This window comes from Diabrotica virgifera, chromosome 7 (genome assembly GCF_917563875.1).
Source record: "Diabrotica virgifera virgifera chromosome 7, PGI_DIABVI_V3a".
NCBI classification, from domain to species: Eukaryota; Metazoa; Arthropoda; class Insecta; order Coleoptera; family Chrysomelidae; genus Diabrotica; species Diabrotica virgifera.
This window is the reverse complement of record NC_065449.1, coordinates 78678733-78699530: the sequence shown is the minus strand read 5'-3', so window position 1 is coordinate 78699530 and position 20798 is coordinate 78678733. Positions and strand designations below refer to the sequence as shown.

Genomic DNA, 20798 nt, shown 5'->3' with positions numbered 1-20798 from the left:
CAGACCGTTTTTCCCAAATAACCCAAGAAGTAAATATTTTATCGAAAAAAATATATTTAGTAAAAGTGTAGCCTATAAAAAAAACGAAAAAAATGGTGTACAAGTAAAATCTACAAATTGAGTAGAAGCAAAGTTGTAGCTCATGAAAAATACGTTCTTATTCGTCTAATCCAAATCGAATAATTCAACGCGAAATCACCGAAGAAGGAAGCGTTTTTCGGGAAAACCTTAATAACATTTTTAAAGTATGGAAAAAAATCTTATTATTTTTTTTTTACAAAAGTTTACAGCATCAAAAATAAACGAGTTACACTGAAAAAAAAAGTTGGCCCCTTTTTTTGGTAAAAAAAATCGTGAAAACCTCCCTCTATTTAGCACCCTAAATGAAATTAATCGTTTAGCTTTACCATCTATTTTAACTGTATGTGTATTGTTTATATGATCTGTAAGTTTGATTGGTTTGAAGTGCTTATTTTTGAAAACATTTGGTTTTATAGTAAAAAAATTTTTCTAAAAATTTTTGAAAAATTTCATTTTTTCAAAATAACTTAAAAGTATTAGTGATAAGAAACATCTTAAAGAGTAAAAAATGTAGGTTTTGCTATTATAAATATGTTAGTTTCATTTTGTTTCTCCGTAAGACAAAAATTGGTTAAGATATGGCTGTTCAAAATTTGCATACACTCGTGATTAGTGACCCATTCAAGCTTTCTCAATTATAACCCTTTCAAAAATAAACACTTTAAACCGGTGAGACTGACAGATCATATAAGAAATAGATAGGTAAGTAAATTGTTTGTAAAGCGGTAGCGATTAATTTCATTTGGGGAGCTAAAAACGACGAGATTTTCATGATTTTTTACAAAAAAAAAAGAGGGCCATCTTTATTTTGAGCGTAACTCGCTAATTTTTAATGCTAAAACTTTTGTTAACAATTAAAACAAAGCTTTATATAAACACTTTAAATAAGTTGAAATGGGTTTTTCCTGAAAAGTACTTAATTTTTCGGTGATTTCACCTTGAAATATTCGATTTGGAATTAGACGAATAAGAACGTAATTTTCATGAGCTACAACTTTGTTTTTATTTGATTGATAGACTTTACTGATACACCATTTTTTGGGTTTTTTATAAGCTACACTTTTGCTAAGGATATTTTTTTCGATAAAATATTTACTTTTTGAGTTATTTGCGAAAAACCGTCTGAGAACGTAGTTTTTTTTTGTCGAAAAATCAACATTTTTAATGGCAAATAACTCGAAAAGTATTGACTTAAGTAAAAAACTCTATAGAACAAAAGTTGCTTAAAATCAGTCAATTTATCCATTTCCGGTCTTATCCTGAACGTATGTTTTTTCACCCCCGAGAAGGGGTGACTGTCACCCCCCAAGTAAAAGCAACCAACGGCACAATTTCAACTTTGAAGTGGAGGGTAAGTAGTACCTAAATCCAAATTTTCATGCAATTCGGAATTGCCCCTGAAAATTACACGGTATCGCCGAATTTACCGTTCATTTACTGGACTACATTTAGAATTAAATTCTTTGCTATTGAATGATACGGAACAGATATTGCCGAATGATCGAAACAACACAGTTTCAGTCGACAAGTTTTATACAGTTTTCAGTCATCCAATTTAGTTTGTCGCAGGTGTCCCCTGATATCTTCAGTAGCAAGTTTAGTATTAAACTGCTTGTGATGTTTATTTTCAGTGCCGTCAGAAATTTCAACATTTTCTTGGTTTTTGATTAATGTTGGTTTTCTAAGTTTGGTACAATTTCACTAGAAACGACAGAGAAACTATAAAAAAATGAAAATGTTAAAATGAAAATGAATATAAGATACCAGACTAATTTTTCTATGTAATATAAAGTAACTTAATACAACTTAACAAACAAAATATAGGCCATATGGTACCCAGATATCTAAAGTACCTTTCCAAGAGTACATGGGAAAGAGGTAGTCCACAACCAGGATTTCGATTTTTAAACCTTCGCTTCGTTATCAAACGTATTCGCTTCGTATCTGTTACGTGTACGGATAGCGAATGATCGATAAAAAATCGAGGTTCTGGCTACAAGCTGGTGTCTAGTGTAGAGACGTGTCTAAAACTACAGTAAAAATTTAAACATTTCTATTCAACTAGGAGAATATACCTCTCTATTCCAAGTAGAGATTTATATAATCATAAGCGGATCAATTTATTAAAGAAGAGGATAGCAGCAGGAGGAAGAAGAGGGCCAGGTCGAAGAAGAACGTAATAGTTCCTGAGAGAATGGTTTAACTTAACAGATCCTCTGCATTCCTTTTCCGAGCTGCCGTCAACAAAATTACTGTAGCCAACTTGATACGCTCGATAATCGAGCACGGAACATAAAGAAGAAGGATTAATTTATGCAGATATAGGTAGTTAAGCGGTCTTAGAAGCCATAGTGAGGATTCTAGAATAGTGGAAATTTTGCGAAGAAATCGACAGACTAGCGGACCATAACAGTGTTGCACTGATATGAGTTACAGGTCATCGGTGAATTCACAGTAATGAAAAAGCTTAGGAACTCGCCAGAAGAAGATCATCTACAAAATAATTCAGTCAATAATCTGCCGTAGAAGTATCAAAAAGCATCTTTCGCGACCGGAAAAAAGCCTGGATCCTAACACAACATAATTCATATTTGGAGAAAGTATATCCGATCCAGCACATGGCTGGATTCAATTTACAGGGTGTTTGGTAAAGAATGGGCCATAGCTTAACCTTAGATTCCTGAGGTTAAAATAGGTAGATTTAAGCTAACTTACCTTAGTACAAAAGTTGATAATACCCGAAATGCAAAGTTAAACTTTTATTAAATTTTTGAATATTTCCTGACAGGCATTTGACAACAACTCGAAATTTGGTAAGTGGTGCTAGTAGTACTGTATATCCGACTAAATTATGTTAAACAAACGTTTCTGGCTACTACCACAGGCGTACGACGGGGGAACGTGAATGGTCGACCCTTCCCAAATTCTACGCCATTGGCGGAATTGCTATTTTAGTGCAATTTTTTGATTCTCCAATATATAAATAACATAGGTACTCTTTGTTCGTAACGATAAAGCCATTAGTTTTCGAGATATTTGAAGCTAAAAACGAAGAAGCATAATGTACACACATATTAATCAAAATAAGTGTGCCTTTTCATTTTTAACTTCAAATATCTCGAAAACTAATGACTTTATCGTTACGAATGAAGAGTATATTATTTGCATAGAGTGTATTGGAGAATCTAAAAATTATGCTAAAATAGCAGTTTCATCAGTGGCGTAGAATTTGGGAAGGGTCATCCATTCATTTTCCCCTGTCGTACGCCTCTGGTAGTACCCAGAAACGATTAATTAACATAATTTAGTAGGATGTACAGTGCCTACACTTTTTACCAAGTATGACGTGGATATGTCAAATTATTTTAAAATATTCTTTTTTTTTTAATAATGTATTCTTTATAATAAATGATGGTTTTACTTGTTGTATTCTTTATTTAAAACTGTAAGAACTATGTGTGCCCGGTACTATAAAACTATTTGACATATCCTTATGATACTTGGCAGAAAGTGTAGGTACTGTACATCCTACTAAATTATGTTAAATAATCGTTTCTGGCTACTACCAGAGGCATACGATAGGGGAAAGTGAATGGTTGACTCTTCCCAAATTCTACGCCACTGATGATACTGCTATTTTAGCATAATTTTTATATTCGTAAATTCGTAACGATAAAGCCATTAGTTTTCAAGATATTTGAAATTAAAAATGAAAAGGAACACTTATTTTGATTAATGTATTATGCTCCTTTGTTTTTAGCTTCAAATATCTCGAAAATTAATGGCTTTATCGTTACGAATGAAGAGTAGGTTATTTACATAGAAAGTATTGGAGAATCAAAAAAATTGCACTAGAATAGCAATTCCGCCAGTGGCGTAGAATTTGGGAAGGATCAACATTCACGTTCCCCCGTCGTACGCCTCTGGTAGTAGCCAGAAACGTTTGTTTAACGTAATTTAGTCGGATATACAGTACCAGCACCACTTACCAATTTTCGTGTTGTTGTCAAATGGCTGTCAGGAAATATTCAAAAATAAATAAAATAAAAGTTTAACTTCGACACCCTGTATTTCGGGTATTATCAACTTTTGTACTAAGGTAAGTTAGCTTAAATCGACCTATTTTAACCTCAGGAATCTACGGTTAAGCTATGGCCCATTATTTACCAAACACCCTGTATATTGAACCGACTTTTGCTAATAGAACTTAATACACTCGTGGGCACGTCTTCATATTCAGAACAATTTCCTTTGTAATTGTCTGCATATGCAGTCGTGTCCGCGAATGGGTTAAATCAGTGGTTTTCAATGTTTTGGGTCATGTACCACAAAATTATTATAATTATTTTTGGTACCACCTAACTTAAATACCTGTGAAGGTAGGTAATCTAATTAACTACAAATATGCTAGATTTTGGCTATGTTTTTGCGTTTGTTGTACAACCGCGCATAATGATGTGCACCACCAGTGGTATATGTACCACAGACTGAGAACCCCTGGGTTAAATAATACGGAAAATAAGCAGGTATCAGCTCAAGAGTCATAACAAGCTTCTTTACTGTACATGCGCTAATCAAGGAACCTGCATACAATAGAATTGTTTTACGGAGACTTGAGCTACAGACTCTGTAGCAGAGAATCTGACACAGTCAACGATATCTTGCATTACTGCAAGGCATAGATCTCATGCTGTTAACACATTTTGGAGACTAACAATTTATTCCGAAAACTTGTTACCCATCCACTAGATCTGCACAAGCTGGTGCAAGGTTCTAGAATTCTGGAATGGGTACCATGAATGAATAGAAGAAATTAAGTCAATTGGCTGTAATACGACCAGTTTCTGGCGGAGGACTTTCGAACAAAAAGCAACTAAAATTAGAGAAAAGAAAGAACACGATTTTGGAATTGTTCTAATTTACGTGTATTAAATCTTACCAAATCGCTGTCTTGATTAATTGTCTCAGTTCTAGTTGTTACATCGCCTCCCATCCAGAATGAATAACAATGATTGGTACGCAAACCAACTAGATTGGTAAGTTTCGTCAGCAGATGAACCACTCTCCTCTTTTAATACCCTTGTATGTATTTTGTGAAAATATGATCTGAGGCTTTTGATTTTCTTTAATATTGTGTTTGCATCAACATTAAACGTATCAGACATTGAACTCACCGCAGCTCGCCTAATTTGTTTGTTGTTATAATTAACGTGCGATGCCCGCCAAAGCACATCATGTTTCCTATACTCCTCGATGAAATCCAAAGTCCATTCCATTGAACTAACTGCGAAAAAAATTAAAATTAAGTAAATACTAAGACTGAAATAAAAAAATAAACTAATCGTTTACGAACCCAGTCCAGAAATTGAATTCAGGAGAGGAGTTAGGCAGGGATGTATTATACCTCCATTACTAAACTTGCGTGCATAGAAATCGGCCCACTTAAAAATTTAGTCATTTTTGATGTTTCGAATTTCCTAAACCTGTTGTCCGATTTAAGTGATTTTTTTAACATGTTATAGCCTTATTCTCTAACAATACCGCTGTAATAATGTTGTTACTAAAAAATTAAATTTTTAGTGTATACCGGGTGTACGAACCAAACTGTGTTTTTTTCTTAAAGTTCGCATCACCCTGTGGAATATTCTAGGATTTATAAAATACTGAAATTAAAACCCAGCTATAGCATAATGTTTTCTCAACATTCTCTTTTTTGATTCATTCGCTTATGTTGAGCTATAAAAAAGTTAGGTTCTTTAACCACTAGCCATGTTTTTCATCAATACAGGGTGTTTTTAAATAAGGATGGCAAAGTTTAAGAGGTAATTCTGCATGAAAAAATAATGACAGTTTGCTGTATAATCGTATGCCCGCAAATTCTTCGTTTCCGAGATAGGGGGTGTTGAAATTTTTCTTACAAACTGACGATTTATTTATTGCTTTAAAACCGGTTGAGATATGCAAATGAAATTTGGTGGGTTTAAGACGTAGTTATTGCACATTTTTGGACATACAATTAAGAATTTAATATCCACCATTAGCACGCATACGGGTAATATCATCATCATCATCAGGGCTTTTCATTCCGGGTGGAATGTTTGCCGCTCTTACTTAGAGCTCTCTGATTCGCTTATTGCGGTGAATCACTCCGCATTCCACTTGTATGTTGTCAAAGTTTGTTCTATGGCTTTCGTTACAATTTTCTTCCACTCATTTCGATATGTGCATAGTTCCCTCCAGTTTCTCACTTCCAGAATTTTGATATCTCTCATGACCTGGTCCTCCCATCTCTCTCTGGGTCTTCCCCTTGGTCTTTCAGTTTCTGGTTTCCATCTGGTGATCTTCTTAATCAGTAGGTCGTTTTTCCTTATCTCTATGTGTCCCAGCCATCTCAGCCTCTGTGCTTTAATAAATCTAACTATATCTTCTCCCTTCATTATGTCTCTTAGTTCATGGTTCATTCTTCTTCTCATTTCTCCGTTGTCCATTCTTATCGGGCCCATAATCCGTCTGAGGATTTTCCTTTCGAATATTCTCAATTTTTCTTCATCTTTTTCCGTGAGGAACATTGTCTCAGCTGCGTACGTAACTACTGGTCTGATTGCAACTCTGTATATTTTTGTATCCAGTATGTTTTGTTGCCTACTAGTATTCGTTCCGTTACTTCTTCAGGGCTGTTAGAATTTTATATGTTGTACTCAGTAGAGATATTGCTCTATAGTTGTTACAGTTTGTTACTTCTCCTTTCTTAAATATTGGTATAATTGTGCCTTCTTTCCAATCCTCGGGCATTTCTTCTGCTTCCCATATTCTAACTATTAGGTTTTATTACTCGTATGCACGCCAATGGTGAATATAAAATTCTTAATTGTATGTCAAAAAATGTGCATGAACTACGTCTTTATACCCACCAAATTTCATTTGCATATCTAAACCGGTTTTAAAGCAATAAATAAATCGTTAGTTTGTAAGAAACAATTCAACATCCCGTATTTCGGAAACGAAGCATTTGCGGACATACGATTATAAGGCAAAACTGTTATTATTTTTTCATGCAGAATTACCCCTTAAAGTTTGTCGCACTTATTTAAAAACACCCTGTACTGATGAAGAACATGGCTAGTTGTTAAAGTACCTAACTGTTTTATTATCCAACATAAACGAATGAATAAAAAAACAGAATGTTAATAAAACCTGAGGCTATAGTTGGGTTTTAATTTCAGTATTTTATAAATGCTAGAATATTCCACAGGGTGATGCGAACTTTGAGAAAAAAACACAGTTTGATTCGTACACCCGTTATACAATGAAAATTTACCAGTTTAGCAACAATATTATTCCAGCGATATTGCCAAATTATAAGGCTATAACATATTAAAAAAATCACTTAAATCGGGCAACAGGTTTAGGAAATTCGAGACATCAAAAATGACCAAATTTTTAAGTGGGCCGATTTCTATGCACGCAAGTTTGTTTAACGTATATCGTGAAGTCATTTTTGAAGATTATGGCAAGCTCTGCTGAACAATTACACTTACTGCTAAACAAAACAAACAGGTTCTGTGAAAAATATGGACTAAAAATTAATATAAAAAAGGCCACATACATGAGAATAACAAATAAAACAAATATACATTTGGGAAATGCACCGATAAAAAGAGTTGATAAATACAAATACCTAGGAACCTGTGTTTCAGATAATAATGATAAAACAACAGAAATAAAGGCCAGGATTAACAGAATAACAGGGCCAGAAATAACAAGAAATGCGTTTGTAAAAATAAAAACAATTCTTCGCAACAAAGACCTTAGATAGAATTGAGAGTAAGAGCTTTGCGATGCTATATGTATTTTCGATACTGCAATATGGACTTGAAAGTTGGACATTAAAGCAAGAACATATAAATGAGCTATTATAGTCCTTTGAAATGTGGTGTTACAGGAGGATGCTTAGAATAGCATGGATACAGAAGAAAACTAACACGGAAGTATTGCGAGAAATGGGCAAAGAATACGAATAAATAAACACATTAAAAATAAGAAAGTTACAATATCTGGGACACGTAATGAGAGAACAGCGATATGAACTGATAATAGACGGAAAGATAAGGGGAGAAAGGAGTATTTATAGGAAGGAGAGTGTCCTGGTTGAAGAATTTAAGGGCTGGTTTAAATGCAGTTCCATAGAATTTCAGAGGAATTTCATAGAATTCTATATGGATCTGCCACAAACAGTCGCCTTAAAAAACTAGATCGCATTCAATATAAGGATCTGCGGTTAGTTCTAGGTGCGCTCAAGTCTACGCCTATAGAGAATCTTTTAGCTGAATCCATGGAGCCTCCTTTACATTTAAGACGACTATTTTTGGCTGAAAAATTTATTCTTAAATGCCAATCTTACAACCAAACTGAACTACTACAAAAAATATGTGACATCTCTGTTTCTAATCTTGTCGACAAATGGTGGCACAACAGGAATTCTCCTATTTTAGCAGTGGCATACTCGAACGTTTCTCAGCACCTAAACAGTCCAGGTGAATTAACTTTCTTTAAATCGAGTTTTAATATATCTTATGCCAATGTTAATGTTTGGTTCCCAAATTTTGACAGTGAGAATCCAGTTGACTTTCAGCAACATATAGCCAAGCTTGATAATCCATGCAGGATTTTCACGGATGGTTCAAAATCAAGATTGGGAGTTGGATGTGCTGTATATATTCCGGATCACCAAGAATCCTTGATGTTCAAGTTAGATAAACAATGTTCCATATACTCTGCAGAAATGTTCGCGATTTATCAAGCTCTAGAATGGGCTGTCAACAAAAAAATTTCTAACAAGCAAGTTGTAATTATGTCAGATTCAAGATCTTCGTTATTAGCTCTAGAAAACACACGTAAACATTTATATAAAAATAGCCTTGTCGTCAAAATTTTAGAAAACCAACTAAAGCTACTGGAAAAACAGACTTCTGTAACTTTCGTCTGGGTAAAAGGACATATTGGTATTTCCGGTAACATAAAAGCAGATTTTTTTGCTAAAGAGGCAATCTTAAAAGGATCGGAAATAACTTGGCTAGATAGAAGCGATCTAACAGCTACTCGCAAGAAAAGTTTGAAACAAAATTGGGATATTGAGTGGCACGCTTTCTGCAATCGAAGCAACAATCTCTACACCAAAATTCATCCTAGTTTACCTACTGAGCCTTTTGCTATCAGAAGTTATCCCAATAGAAATATATATGCCATGTTTATTAGATGTCTCTTTAATCATGCCACTGTCAAGTCATACCTCTATAGATTTAACCTATCCGAATCAGATCTTTGCGATTGCAATGGATATGTTGACGATATTAATCATTGGTTGTTTGGATGCAAACATAATGATGTTGCAATTAAGTTTTTGATGCACAATCTGGTTCAAGAAGAAATACCTTTCCCACAAAATAATGCTTCTCTTTTATATTTGTCTCGTAGAAATTCTAAAATTAAACAAATCATCTGGGAGTTTTTAAAAAGGACTAAGAGGAAAATTTAACTTGCACTGAATGAGTCCGGTTGAATGTGTTTAGCAATAATTATTGTTTTTTTATGTTTATCCTTATTATGTAATATTGTCTCCCTGTGAAAGTTCATTAAGTAGATTTTGCAGGGAGGTAATAAGAATAGAATTGTATAAAAGTTTCTATTGAAAAAATTAAAAAAAAAAAAATTATACAAAAAAATATGTAGGTATACAAAAAAAAATGTATAAAAAAAATTAAATCTTATAAAAAAAAATTAAATAAATAAAAAAAAGTATAATAAATTATAAAAAAATAAAAAAGAGAAAAAAAAATTAAAAACACAAAGAGGCTGTAAACCTCCGCGGGGTTGATCCGGGTTGAAGCCTTATCGCTGTGTAAAAAAAAACATATATTTATTAGCATTTAGTATTAGTATTTAGTATTAGCATGTAGTTTTTTTTTGTCCATTTAATTATTTGTAAATTAATTTAAGTTGGTTAGGGCCATGAATGAGGAGTATACCTACTGGTCAATTAAATGTTTCCACTTCTACATATATGTATGTATGTATGTGCGTGCATAAGTATTATATGTGCGCACGTGTACCTAATGTATTATGTAATGCAATGTATTATATTTGGAATATTGTAACAAACAGTAATTTATTATCTATCGTAGCTGAATGGATCAAGTAATCCAAAGCCAATAAGGAAGAAAAAAAAAAAGAATTTCAGAGCAACGGTAGATAGAGTAAAAATAGTGATGATGATATCTAACCTCCTATTGGGAGACGGCACTTGAAGAAGATGATGGAATACTAAAAACATACTGAATTCATAAAATTATACGAAATTAATTTGTACGAAAGTGTAATATAGTACATACCTTAATGGTCCATTTAGTGTTTACTTAATTTAAACCTTTAAATAAATGACCAAAGTAAAACATCAAAGTGACAATAAAAACTGTTGTAAACACTCATATCATTGGTGCAGCCAAAAACTGCAACAGGTACGGATAGAACTTCACAATATTCGATAAAAATTTCGATATTGTATTGATATCGTATCGAAAATCAATACGATACCGATACAATAGATACCTTAGCAATATTAATGTCGATACGATATACGATACTCATTATCTGAAATCAATACAATACTCTTTTATTGTCGATACGCTTGCCTTGATACAGGGCCGCCGCTACCATGTGTGCAAAGTGTGCATCGCACACGGACGGTCGATTATAGGGGCGGCCAAAAGCAGGCCACTGGTGATAATACTTTTTTAAAACGAAAATAAATTCAAAAAATTAAATAGTATTGATTCAGATATTTCTATAAACTCTAATATTCCAAACAATCTAAAAAAAAATGCCAGAAAATGTTGTTTATTATATGAACTGCCCTTTTCCAGCTGTAGTCATAAAGTAGTTCCGAGGTCCGAGAATGCTTTTTAATTTAAAGTGGCTGGCGGATTTTGGATTTTAAGATATTTTTATCTACGTGGTCCATATGCGATTTATTCAAATTCTGAACATTTATGATTTGTTAAGAGAGTACGATACTACAATAGGATACTTTCCGAGAATTTAGATAAGTGCTTGTTAAGTTGCTAGCTCTCATTGAGTAATGAAAAAGTCTTTTTATTACAGTAATAAAAGTAATATCGCGTAAGTGCGGGGGCACTTACGCGATAGGTGAGACCAAGCGATAACCGCGTGTCAAATTCGCGTAAGTTGGGGTGTAATTTCGCATATGTATGTATATAAATTATTTTTTATTGGGACCGGAAGCTAAGAAAAATAGCATATACAACTATAAAATTATTAATTTAATTTATTTTTATGTAGAAGGCTGCATAAAATCTAACAAAGAGACAACTCAAAGATTTGTTTTCTCCCGCAAAATTTCTTCATAGCAGGCTAACAATTTTTTAATCCCTTGTTTGGTAGAAGAAATTCGATCTTTGTTATAGTCTATATTTTCTAAAATTTGTAAGCCCTTTTCAATTAAACTGAGACCTTTAGTCAAGTTTCCAACCATTATTTGATCTTCAGTTTAAACTGGATTCAAACAATCAAACTCTTCAATGTCTTGTTCTTCCTCATGCATTTCTATGAGGTCATCAATAGTCAGCTCCCGATCGTGGGAATTCAAAAGTTCTTCAACGTCATCACTACCAACAACTTCTTTAATCGCATTACTAATTTCATAAAAATAACAAACACCCACTCGCAGACAAAACTAGATAAGAAATACCTATGTACAAAATAAATTCTAGTGGTGTGCTGATTTCGTACGAAAAGTCCAAATATCTACATTGGATGAGCAATAATATGTGGGCGGTAATTCTATTTCATCGATAATCGAGCAATTGTGTGGTGCTCAAATGACTAATTGACAAGATTTGAAAATCGCGTAACTCTGGGTTCGCGTAAGTCGGGGTAGCGTAAGTCGAGGTATTACTGTCCTCGTTAAAAAATCTTTTCATTACTCGATGGTTGCTCTGTTATAATATTGCTCCTTTATGCTTATGTATGGTTATAGATGCGCTTTTAGACACGCTTTTGATAAACGATTTTGTTGGTAATATATTTTTTTTTTATTTTTTTTTTATTAACATTCAAGTTTTCTTACAATCTGTTTTACAATGAAAACAATAAGTAAAATTGTTTGTCTTTACAATGGCAAAGAGATGTAAGGTCCAGTGACCAAAGCATCACGACACACATACACATTACCTTGTTTACCGGTGAGATGCGCACATACACTGATACGCGAGCACGAAAACTAAAACTAAAACTGGCACAGAACACAATGGCTGGACGCTGTTGAAGGCGTAGCTTCCTCTGCTGTAGGCTCTGTCAGGATCGGTTAGGTAGGTCCAAGGGATCATATCGCTTCAATCTCTTCGCTTGTTGGTTGTTGAGAAGATTGTGTGTCAGGGTGTTTGGATGTACCCGCAACCTATTTTGATATTTTTCAGAAGATTTTTTGCACTCTTCGGAGACTGATAGTACCTGAAGATCTCTATGTATTGCGTCATTATGGATGTACCAAGGGGCATTAGCGATTGTTCTTAGAGTTTTGGATTGAAATCTTTGTATTTTCATAATATTAGATTTGCTAGCTGATCCCCAGAGCTGCGAACCATATGTCCAAATGGGTTTTATTATTGTTTTGTATATAAGCAGCTTGTTATCGATCGATAGGTGAGAGTTTTTTCCCAACATCCAGTAAAGTTTTCTATATACAATTCCCAGTTGAAGTCTTTTCGTCCATATATGTTTGGTCCAAGTTAGTCGTTTGTCAAGGTGAATACCTAGATATTTTACGTCATCCTTTTGAGGTAAAGGATGTCCATCGAGATTAAGTTCTGGACATGTACCTCTTCTTAGAGTGAATGTAATGTGTGTGGATTTTGAGGGGTTTACTCTAATTCTCCAGAGTTTAAGCCATTCATTTGTTTTGTTCAGATGTAGTTGCAGTCTCTCTGATGCTATTATTGGATTACCATGAGAGGCCAGGAAAGCAGTATCATCTGCGAATGTTGCAAGTGTTAGGTCGTTGCTTGTTGGCAAGTCAGCCGTATATATTAGGTATAGGATCGGTCCGAGCACACTACCCTGAGGTACACCAGATAGGATGGGGTAGAGTTTTGTATAGGCTTCACTATATTTTACCAGATATCTCCTTTCTGTAAGATATGATTGAAGCAGTTTGAAGTAAGTGTAAGGTAGGTTTTTCTTCAATTTGTACAGAAGTCCTGTGTGCCACACCTTGTCAAAAGCTTGAGAGGCGTCTAAAAAGGCTGCAGTGCAGTATTGCTTGTTTTCGAGACGAATTCTTATTGTTGTGTACAGTCTGTGAACTTGTTCTATTGTACCATGTTGATTACGAAATCCGAATTGATGGTCAGGTATGAGACTCTTCTCTTCTAATATTGGTTTTATTTTTCTTAACAGAAGTTTTTCAAACACCTTAGAGATGACTGGGAGCAGACTTATCGGTCGGTATGAGTTGACATCTTTTGGATCTTTTCCAGGTTTTTGAATTAGTATAATCTGTGCCACTTTCCATTGCAACGGGAAGTAGTGCAAACTTAACATAGCATTAAAGATCATAGTGATTATTCTGTAACAATCATCGGTTAGTTCCTGAAGGACCTTACCCGTTATGAGGTCGAATCCTGGTGCCTTATTAGGTTGTATCTCATTATTTATTATCTGTTTTACTTCTTTAATATTAAACTTGGAGATTGGCAGTTCCATTTGATATGGAGCCTCAAGAAAAGAATGAAATGGTTCTTCTTGTTCTAATGGTACTACTCTAGTAAAGGGACTAAATACTGTCGAAAGATGTTCTGCGAATATCTCGGATTTCTCTGTGTCTGTTCTTGCCCATTTACCTTTGGCATTTTTTAAAGGAGGTATGGCGTCTTTTGGTCCTTTTACTTTTCTCGTCGCCTTCCATAGCGAATAGTTAGTGTCTTTGAATGGAGTCAGATTTTCTAAGTTTGAGTCCCCCTTTTTTTTCTTCTTTTAATAGATTTTTAAGTCTTCTGGTAATTCTGTTTAGATTTTCTTTGTCAATAGGTGCATGTGTGTTTTGCCATTTTCTCCTAATTTTTCTTTTTTCTTCAATCATGTTTTTTGCACTCAGAACAATTTATGGTTTTAACTATTTAGAAGGGGAAATAATCCTTCCATAATGTTTGTTCAGGTGTAGCACTCCATCCCGCCTTTTGTATGGAGGTAGTAAGTTGTTGTACTGCATTTTCAATTTGTATTTCTGTTTTAAGTGGCAAATTCGTTGATATTTGTTCTCTTAATGCACTTCGGAATATGTTCCAATTTGTTTGGTTATTGGTTAGGACTGGAGGCTTATTTCTGAGTATGACTTTGGAGTCTAGGTCAATTGGAATGGGAGAATGATCTGACGAGAGGTCCCAGCATGATTGTATTGCTAAGTAGTTAAGAGAGATACCTTTAATCACACAGAAGTCTAAGAGAGCTGGTGTTTTATTTGGATCTGTAGGCCAATAAGTTGGTTCTCCTGTAGATATGTGTTGTAGATTGTTTCCTATCATCGACTTCAGCAGTTGTCTACCCCTTGTTGTGATTATTCTAGAGCCCCAGTGATGATGTTTACAGTTAAAGTCTCCTCCTGCTATGAATTTGTGTCCAAGTGAACTAAAATAGGTATTAAAGTTATTTTCGTTGATGGATTGGCCAGGAGGACAGTAGACAGCAGATAAGGTAAGGTTGCCTAACCAGTCATCGATGACAATGCTAGTTGACTGCAGGTACTTTTCACTGAACTTATTTAAGTCATGGTGTTTTATATTAGATTTGATAATGATAGCTGTGCCACCGTGTGCTTTGTCATTTGGATGTTTTGTGTAGTGAACAGTGTATGCTTCTGATGGGCTTCTGATATGAGCATAACATCAATTTTCTTCTCGTCGAGAAAAATTTTTATTTCTTGGATATGATTCGTTAGCCCATTTGAGTTCCAGACGGCTATTTTAAGTGCGTTTTGCATTAGTGCATTTTGGAGATCATAGTGGTAAGGAGATTAAGCATAGTATCCATTCTCTCCATTAATTTTGCCATCATGTTTTCCAGGTTGGCAATTGTCGTTAAATGGTTTGAGCCAACATTACTTTGTTGGTTTGTGATTTCAGCTGTTTGACTATTTCCTGACGTTTTTTGAGCGTAAGAAACACCAGGGGTTACTGTTTGGCTGTTAATTGTATTGATGTCTGTTCTATGGGTCTCTTGTTTCTGTCTGAGTTGGGGGAACTTTTCTTTTTGTATTTGTTTGTATACGCTGCAGCCCTTATAGTTGGCCGGATGGTTTCCCAGAGTACACATTGTACGTTATTGCTGCGTTCCTTGCGTGGGCAGTCTAGAGTATGATGATTACTTGCACACTTTACGCATCTTGGAGGCATATAACAGAATTTTTGTGTGTGGCCATAACGTTGACATTTGGTACATTGGGGAACCTGACGCTTGGGATGTGGTGGTTCGAAGGACACAATCATATTCTGAAGTGCTCTCACTTCATAAATGTCTTTATTATTTGGCTTAGCTTTTAGTTCTATATAAAAAATCGGAAGCGCCGTTTTGGATCCATTCTTATATATACTAGCTATGTTGGTTACTTCGTGTCCCATTTGTGCTAACTCATCTTTTAAAGCATCTTTATCTGCTGTTTGATGCATATTACGAAGTACAACTCGGAATGTTCTTTCTTCCTTTGTTTGGTAGGTGTAATAGTGTGTTTTTTTCTCATTTAGTGCTTTGGCTATGTTTCGGTAATGTTCAGAGGTTGTGGGCTGGATCTTTACTTGGTTGTTATAAAGGCATTTGATGGTGTATCCCAGTGGGGATATTGTTTCTAACAATTCTTTAAGAGGTTTTATATCACCTACATCTGAAACAAATATGGGTGGGGGCTGAATACTATTTTTAACTTCATCAGTTTCGGTTTGGTTGGACTCATCAGGTATTTCATCTAAGCTAGCAAATCTATTAGACGTTGGTGTGGGTGCTTTGAGCCAGTAATCGCTCATTATTGTTTGTCTTAGTTGTTTATCAGCTTCAGGGCTGTCCTTTCTTGCTCTTTTGCGCGCTTAAACAGTGTCCCATCCTTGGTCCTGATTTTCTTGGCTATCGTGTAGATTACTGATGTGTATTTGTGACGGTTGATAAGAATAAGAAGAAGAAGCATGATTAGAAAGAAAAGAGTTACCTGGTTGTTCTTGTTGATTGTTAGTAGAATCAGTCTCTTGGTGCACTATAATGCTTGAGTAATTTTCATTGCTTTGTTGCTCACTAGACGAGATATATTTTTTTGTTTGTAATATATATTCGTGTGCCCGTTTCTTTTGCACACTACTCTGACACTACTGTATTTCAAATAGGCCTGGATCCCACGTAGCAAAAAAAGTTGATTAATAGCACGCTGAAAATTTGTTAATAGCTTAACGGTGTCTAGTCCAGAGACATGTTAACTAACAATAGACCAGGCTAGTTATATGCTACTCAGTGCATCTGAGTGTAACGCCAATATCAAGTACTTAGGTCTAGCTATCTTTGTCTGTCGTGCGAGTGTGAGCGTATCTACCAAGAGGTGGGATTAATGGAATGAAACAAACACAGAGGCGGCGGCCATCATATGCTAGAGAGAGAAAGCTAAGTACCGGTAGAGAGAGATAGATAGACCACCGACCCGAACTGCTCCGCGTTACGCTATTTTTCGGAACTGGACTAATCTACTTGATATTATATCTATGGTCTAGTCGGGCAAACTTTGATATATACGGGAACACTGGAACAGGGGAAATTTTAATTGTGGAACAGTTTAAAAATTTGGAACGTTAGATTACGAAAACGTCCCATGTATTTTATCGGACAGAACATCCAATTAATTTGTTACCCAAAAATCAGACTGCTATTACTAACCAACATATTCCTGTCATTTGACATGTTCTTCGTGTTCCACTTATTAAAATGCCCAGTTGGTGATAAACACCAGGGTGATTTTTGCATGAGAGTTTAATCAAATGGTAACAAATCAATTGGAAGTTATGTCCGACAAAATACCTACATGGAACGTTTTCGTAATCTGACGTTACAAATTTTTAACCTGTTGCACAATTAAAACTTCCCCTGTTCCAGTGTTCCCATACATCAAAGTTTGTCCGACTAGACACCGTTAAGCTATTAACAAATTTTCAGCTTGCTATTAGTCAACTTTTTTTTGGTACGCGGGATCCAGGTCTAAAAGTAACGTCGAGATCAGAGCAATTATTATTCATATACGCGTTAGGCTACGGCTCCACGGGCGGGAAATTGACGCTAGCAGTAGCCGTAAAACGAACTTAAGGTTCCGCGAAACGAAATAGGAATAGCCGAACTGAACCGACTACGCACAAGTCCTGTAGTCGGTTCAGTTCGGCTATTCCTCTTCCGTTGCGCTGAACCTTAAGTTCGCTTTACGGCTACTGCTAGCGTCAATTTCTCGCCCGTGGAGCCGTAGCCTTACGGTGACGATGCATCTCCTGCACATTTAAATACTAGTACCTACTAGTACCTAAACGACTAACATGTTAAAAGGGGGCGGCAAATATTAAGTTGCACACAGGAGGCCAACACTTTAGCGGCGGCCCTGCCTTGATATTATTGATAATATCGATATCGAGAAAAAAAATAAAACGCCACGTGAGTGCTGAGATAAGATATTTTATTTTTAAAATCATTAGATAATATCAATGTTTTTGAAAAGGGATTTAAAAGCTAGGTACTTGCAATCTCCAAGACCTGGACCAGACACAAATATTTTATAATGCTGGAAATCATATAGTACTGTTCTAGTGTTTTTCCCGTTTTATCTCGGTTAACTAGTAATATTTTATGTGTCCAAGCGACGTCCGTACCAGTCGAGCGGCTTTTTTCTGAGGCAGCGCTGGTACAAACCAATAAAAGAGGCTGTTTAAAAGATAAAAGTATCAAAGAACTCATTGTGTGAACAGATGGACAAGGAGCTCTTTAAAGGATAATATTTATCGTGAGGTTACAATGTAATAGACCAGTGCAAATAGCAAAAAAACAATAAAAAATTAATAGCAGGATGAGACCAATTCCAAATGAAAGTACACATATTAGATAACATGTGGAAAATTTTTCACCAAATCTGGGTGAGGGGAACATGGGATGGGGAAACGCTTTTAGGGGTGAAAACGGTTAATTACGATTTGCGGCAAAACGGCACATCCTATCGAAAAAAGTTAAATCGCAAAGTTGTAGGCTATAAGAAGATCTACAACTTTTGTGAATAAGCATTTTTCACATAACCTCAAAATATCCGAGAAAATTGGAAAATTCGATGTTTTTGATTTTATTTTTTTTCTCACTGAAAAAAAATTTTTTTTACCAAATATGGTGGAAACTTACCTCTTTATGTCCCAAACACGCTGTAATTTTTTTGTATAAAAATATTTTTTAAAACTCTTGTTTTTTATGTTTAAGGGAAAATGTAAGCATTTTTTCAATTGAAAAATCTCCCGAAACTTTTTTTAGCTCTTTTAAAGAAGTTGGCATTTTTGTTGTTTATTGAAACCTCTATTTTCTGATGGTGTAAAAAATATATATGTTACTGTGGAAAATTTTGTCACAAAAGGCAAAAATCGGAAATTTATTTTCAACCCCTAACCATTTTCAGCTTCTCAGACGTAATGTAAGTTGCACAGCTGCGGAAAGCTGCATAGAGGAAACTCCAGAATCTGTAAGCATTATCGAATGTGATGAAGAAATGCCATCAAAGAAACAAAAACTTAATTAATTGATGAAAAATTGGTCATTAAAATTATAATAATTACTTTCTTTTGTATTAAATAAACTTTTTCGTTAAAAAAGTTGTTGTGACTTTTAATTTGATTCATGAGAAAAGAGTTTAAAAAAATGTAGCTTATGGGTAAGTAGGCCGACTTAAAAAAAATATAGTTTAAAAAAAATAAAAAAACACGCTTTTAAAGCACTAAAAATTTAAAAATAACTTTTAAAATTAAAGCTAGTAATATTTTATTTTTAAATTGTTAGTGCTTTAAAAGCGTGTTTTTTATTTTTTTTTAACTATAATTTATTCACAAAATTAAAAATCACAGACAACGGCATTAGTGTAGTAAATTTTTAACAGAGGTTCGTTGGTTCCTGCTCGCTATGCAACTTATATTACGTCTGAGAATCTGAAAATGGTGAGAGGTTGAAAATAAATTTCCGATTTTTGCCTTTTGTGACAAAATTTTTCACAGTAACGTATATATTTTTTTACACCATCAGAAAATATAGGTTTCAATAAACAAAAAAAATGCCAACTTCTTTAAAAAAGCTAAAAAAATTTCGGGAGATTTTTCAATTGAAAATATGCTTACATTTTCCCTTAAACATAAAAAACAAGAGTTTTAAAAAATATTTTTATACAGAAAAATTACAGCGTGTTTGGGACAGAAAGAGGTAAGTTTCCACCATATTTGGTAAAAAAAAATTTTTTTTCAGTGAGAAAAAAAAATAAAATCAAAAACATCGAATTTTCCAATTTTCTCGGATACTTTGAGGTTATGTGAAAAATGTTTATTTACAAAAGTTGTAGATCTTTTTATTGCCTACAACTTTGCGATTTAACTTTTTTCGATAGGATGTGCCGTTTTGCCGCAAATCGTAATTAACTGTTTTCACCCCTAAAAACGCTCCCCCAACCCATATTCCCCTCATCCAGATTTGGTGAAAAATGTTCCACATGTTATCTAATATGTGTACTTTCATTTGGAATTGGTCTCATCCTGCTATTAATTTTTTATTTTTTTTGGCCATTTTAGAGCTATCTGCACTGGTCTATAATTCATCCTATTTCTTGTATATTTTAAGAGATTTTTTTTAAGTAAAGATAGTGATGAATGAATAAAGAATCGTTTTTATTAATTTAATCCTCTTTATGTCGATATTTTTTCGAGTATTGTATCGATATCGTATCGAAATCAATATCAATACGATATTTTTATATGAAAGTATTGTCGATATCGATACACGATACGATGCTTTATTGCCATAAGGCATAACTAATACAATACTCAATATTTAAAAAGTATCGATATTGTATCATATCGTTAAGCGGTAGTCTCCACACGCCGTACGCCGCGTACATCGTTACGTCGTACGTCGCGTCTGTATGTATGCTTAATACAAAAAATAATGGATGCAGTCACTTATTGTCCTAGGGGAGAGCCCTTAGCTAGTAGTGAATCAGGATACACACGCATTTACTCATCACTTATGTGTTGAACTTCATAAAAAAGGCAGCTTCCATAAATGCGACAATTATAGAACTATTTCTCTTATATCACATGCCAGTAAAATAATGCTACATATAATCAACGAGAGACTAAAAACATTCCTTCAAAGAGAAATTCCACAAGAGCAAACTGGATTTACCAAAGGTAGGAGTACTAGAGAACACCTGTTAAATATAACACAGATAATCGAAAAATCTAGGGAATTCAATAATCCACTGTACATATGCTTTATAGATTAATGTAAGGCGTTCGACAGGGTCAAGTGGAGACACTTATGGCAAATACTACAAGAAGTGTGCGTACCCCAACACCTTATTTCGCTTATAACTGAACTATACGAACACACTACTGGAT

At 34.6% G+C, this 20798-nt stretch overlaps 1 protein-coding gene across 12 annotated transcripts in view; it reads right to left on the bottom strand.

Moving 5' to 3' along the window:
• The window catches only part of LOC114346561 (protein tramtrack, beta isoform), a 245363-nt gene that overhangs the window by 89669 nt on the left and 134896 nt on the right, over positions 1–20798 (bottom strand). The window contains exon 5 of one of the 12 annotated variants that reach the window (XM_028297364.2): positions 5021–5365. The exons of the other annotated variants lie outside the window; for them this stretch is intronic. Within the exon in view, the coding sequence (XP_028153165.1) occupies positions 5052–5365 (314 nt within the window). The 3' untranslated portion in view covers positions 5021–5051. Of the gene's footprint in view, positions 1–5020; positions 5366–20798 lie in introns of those variants that run through there. 12 annotated transcript variants of the gene reach the window in all.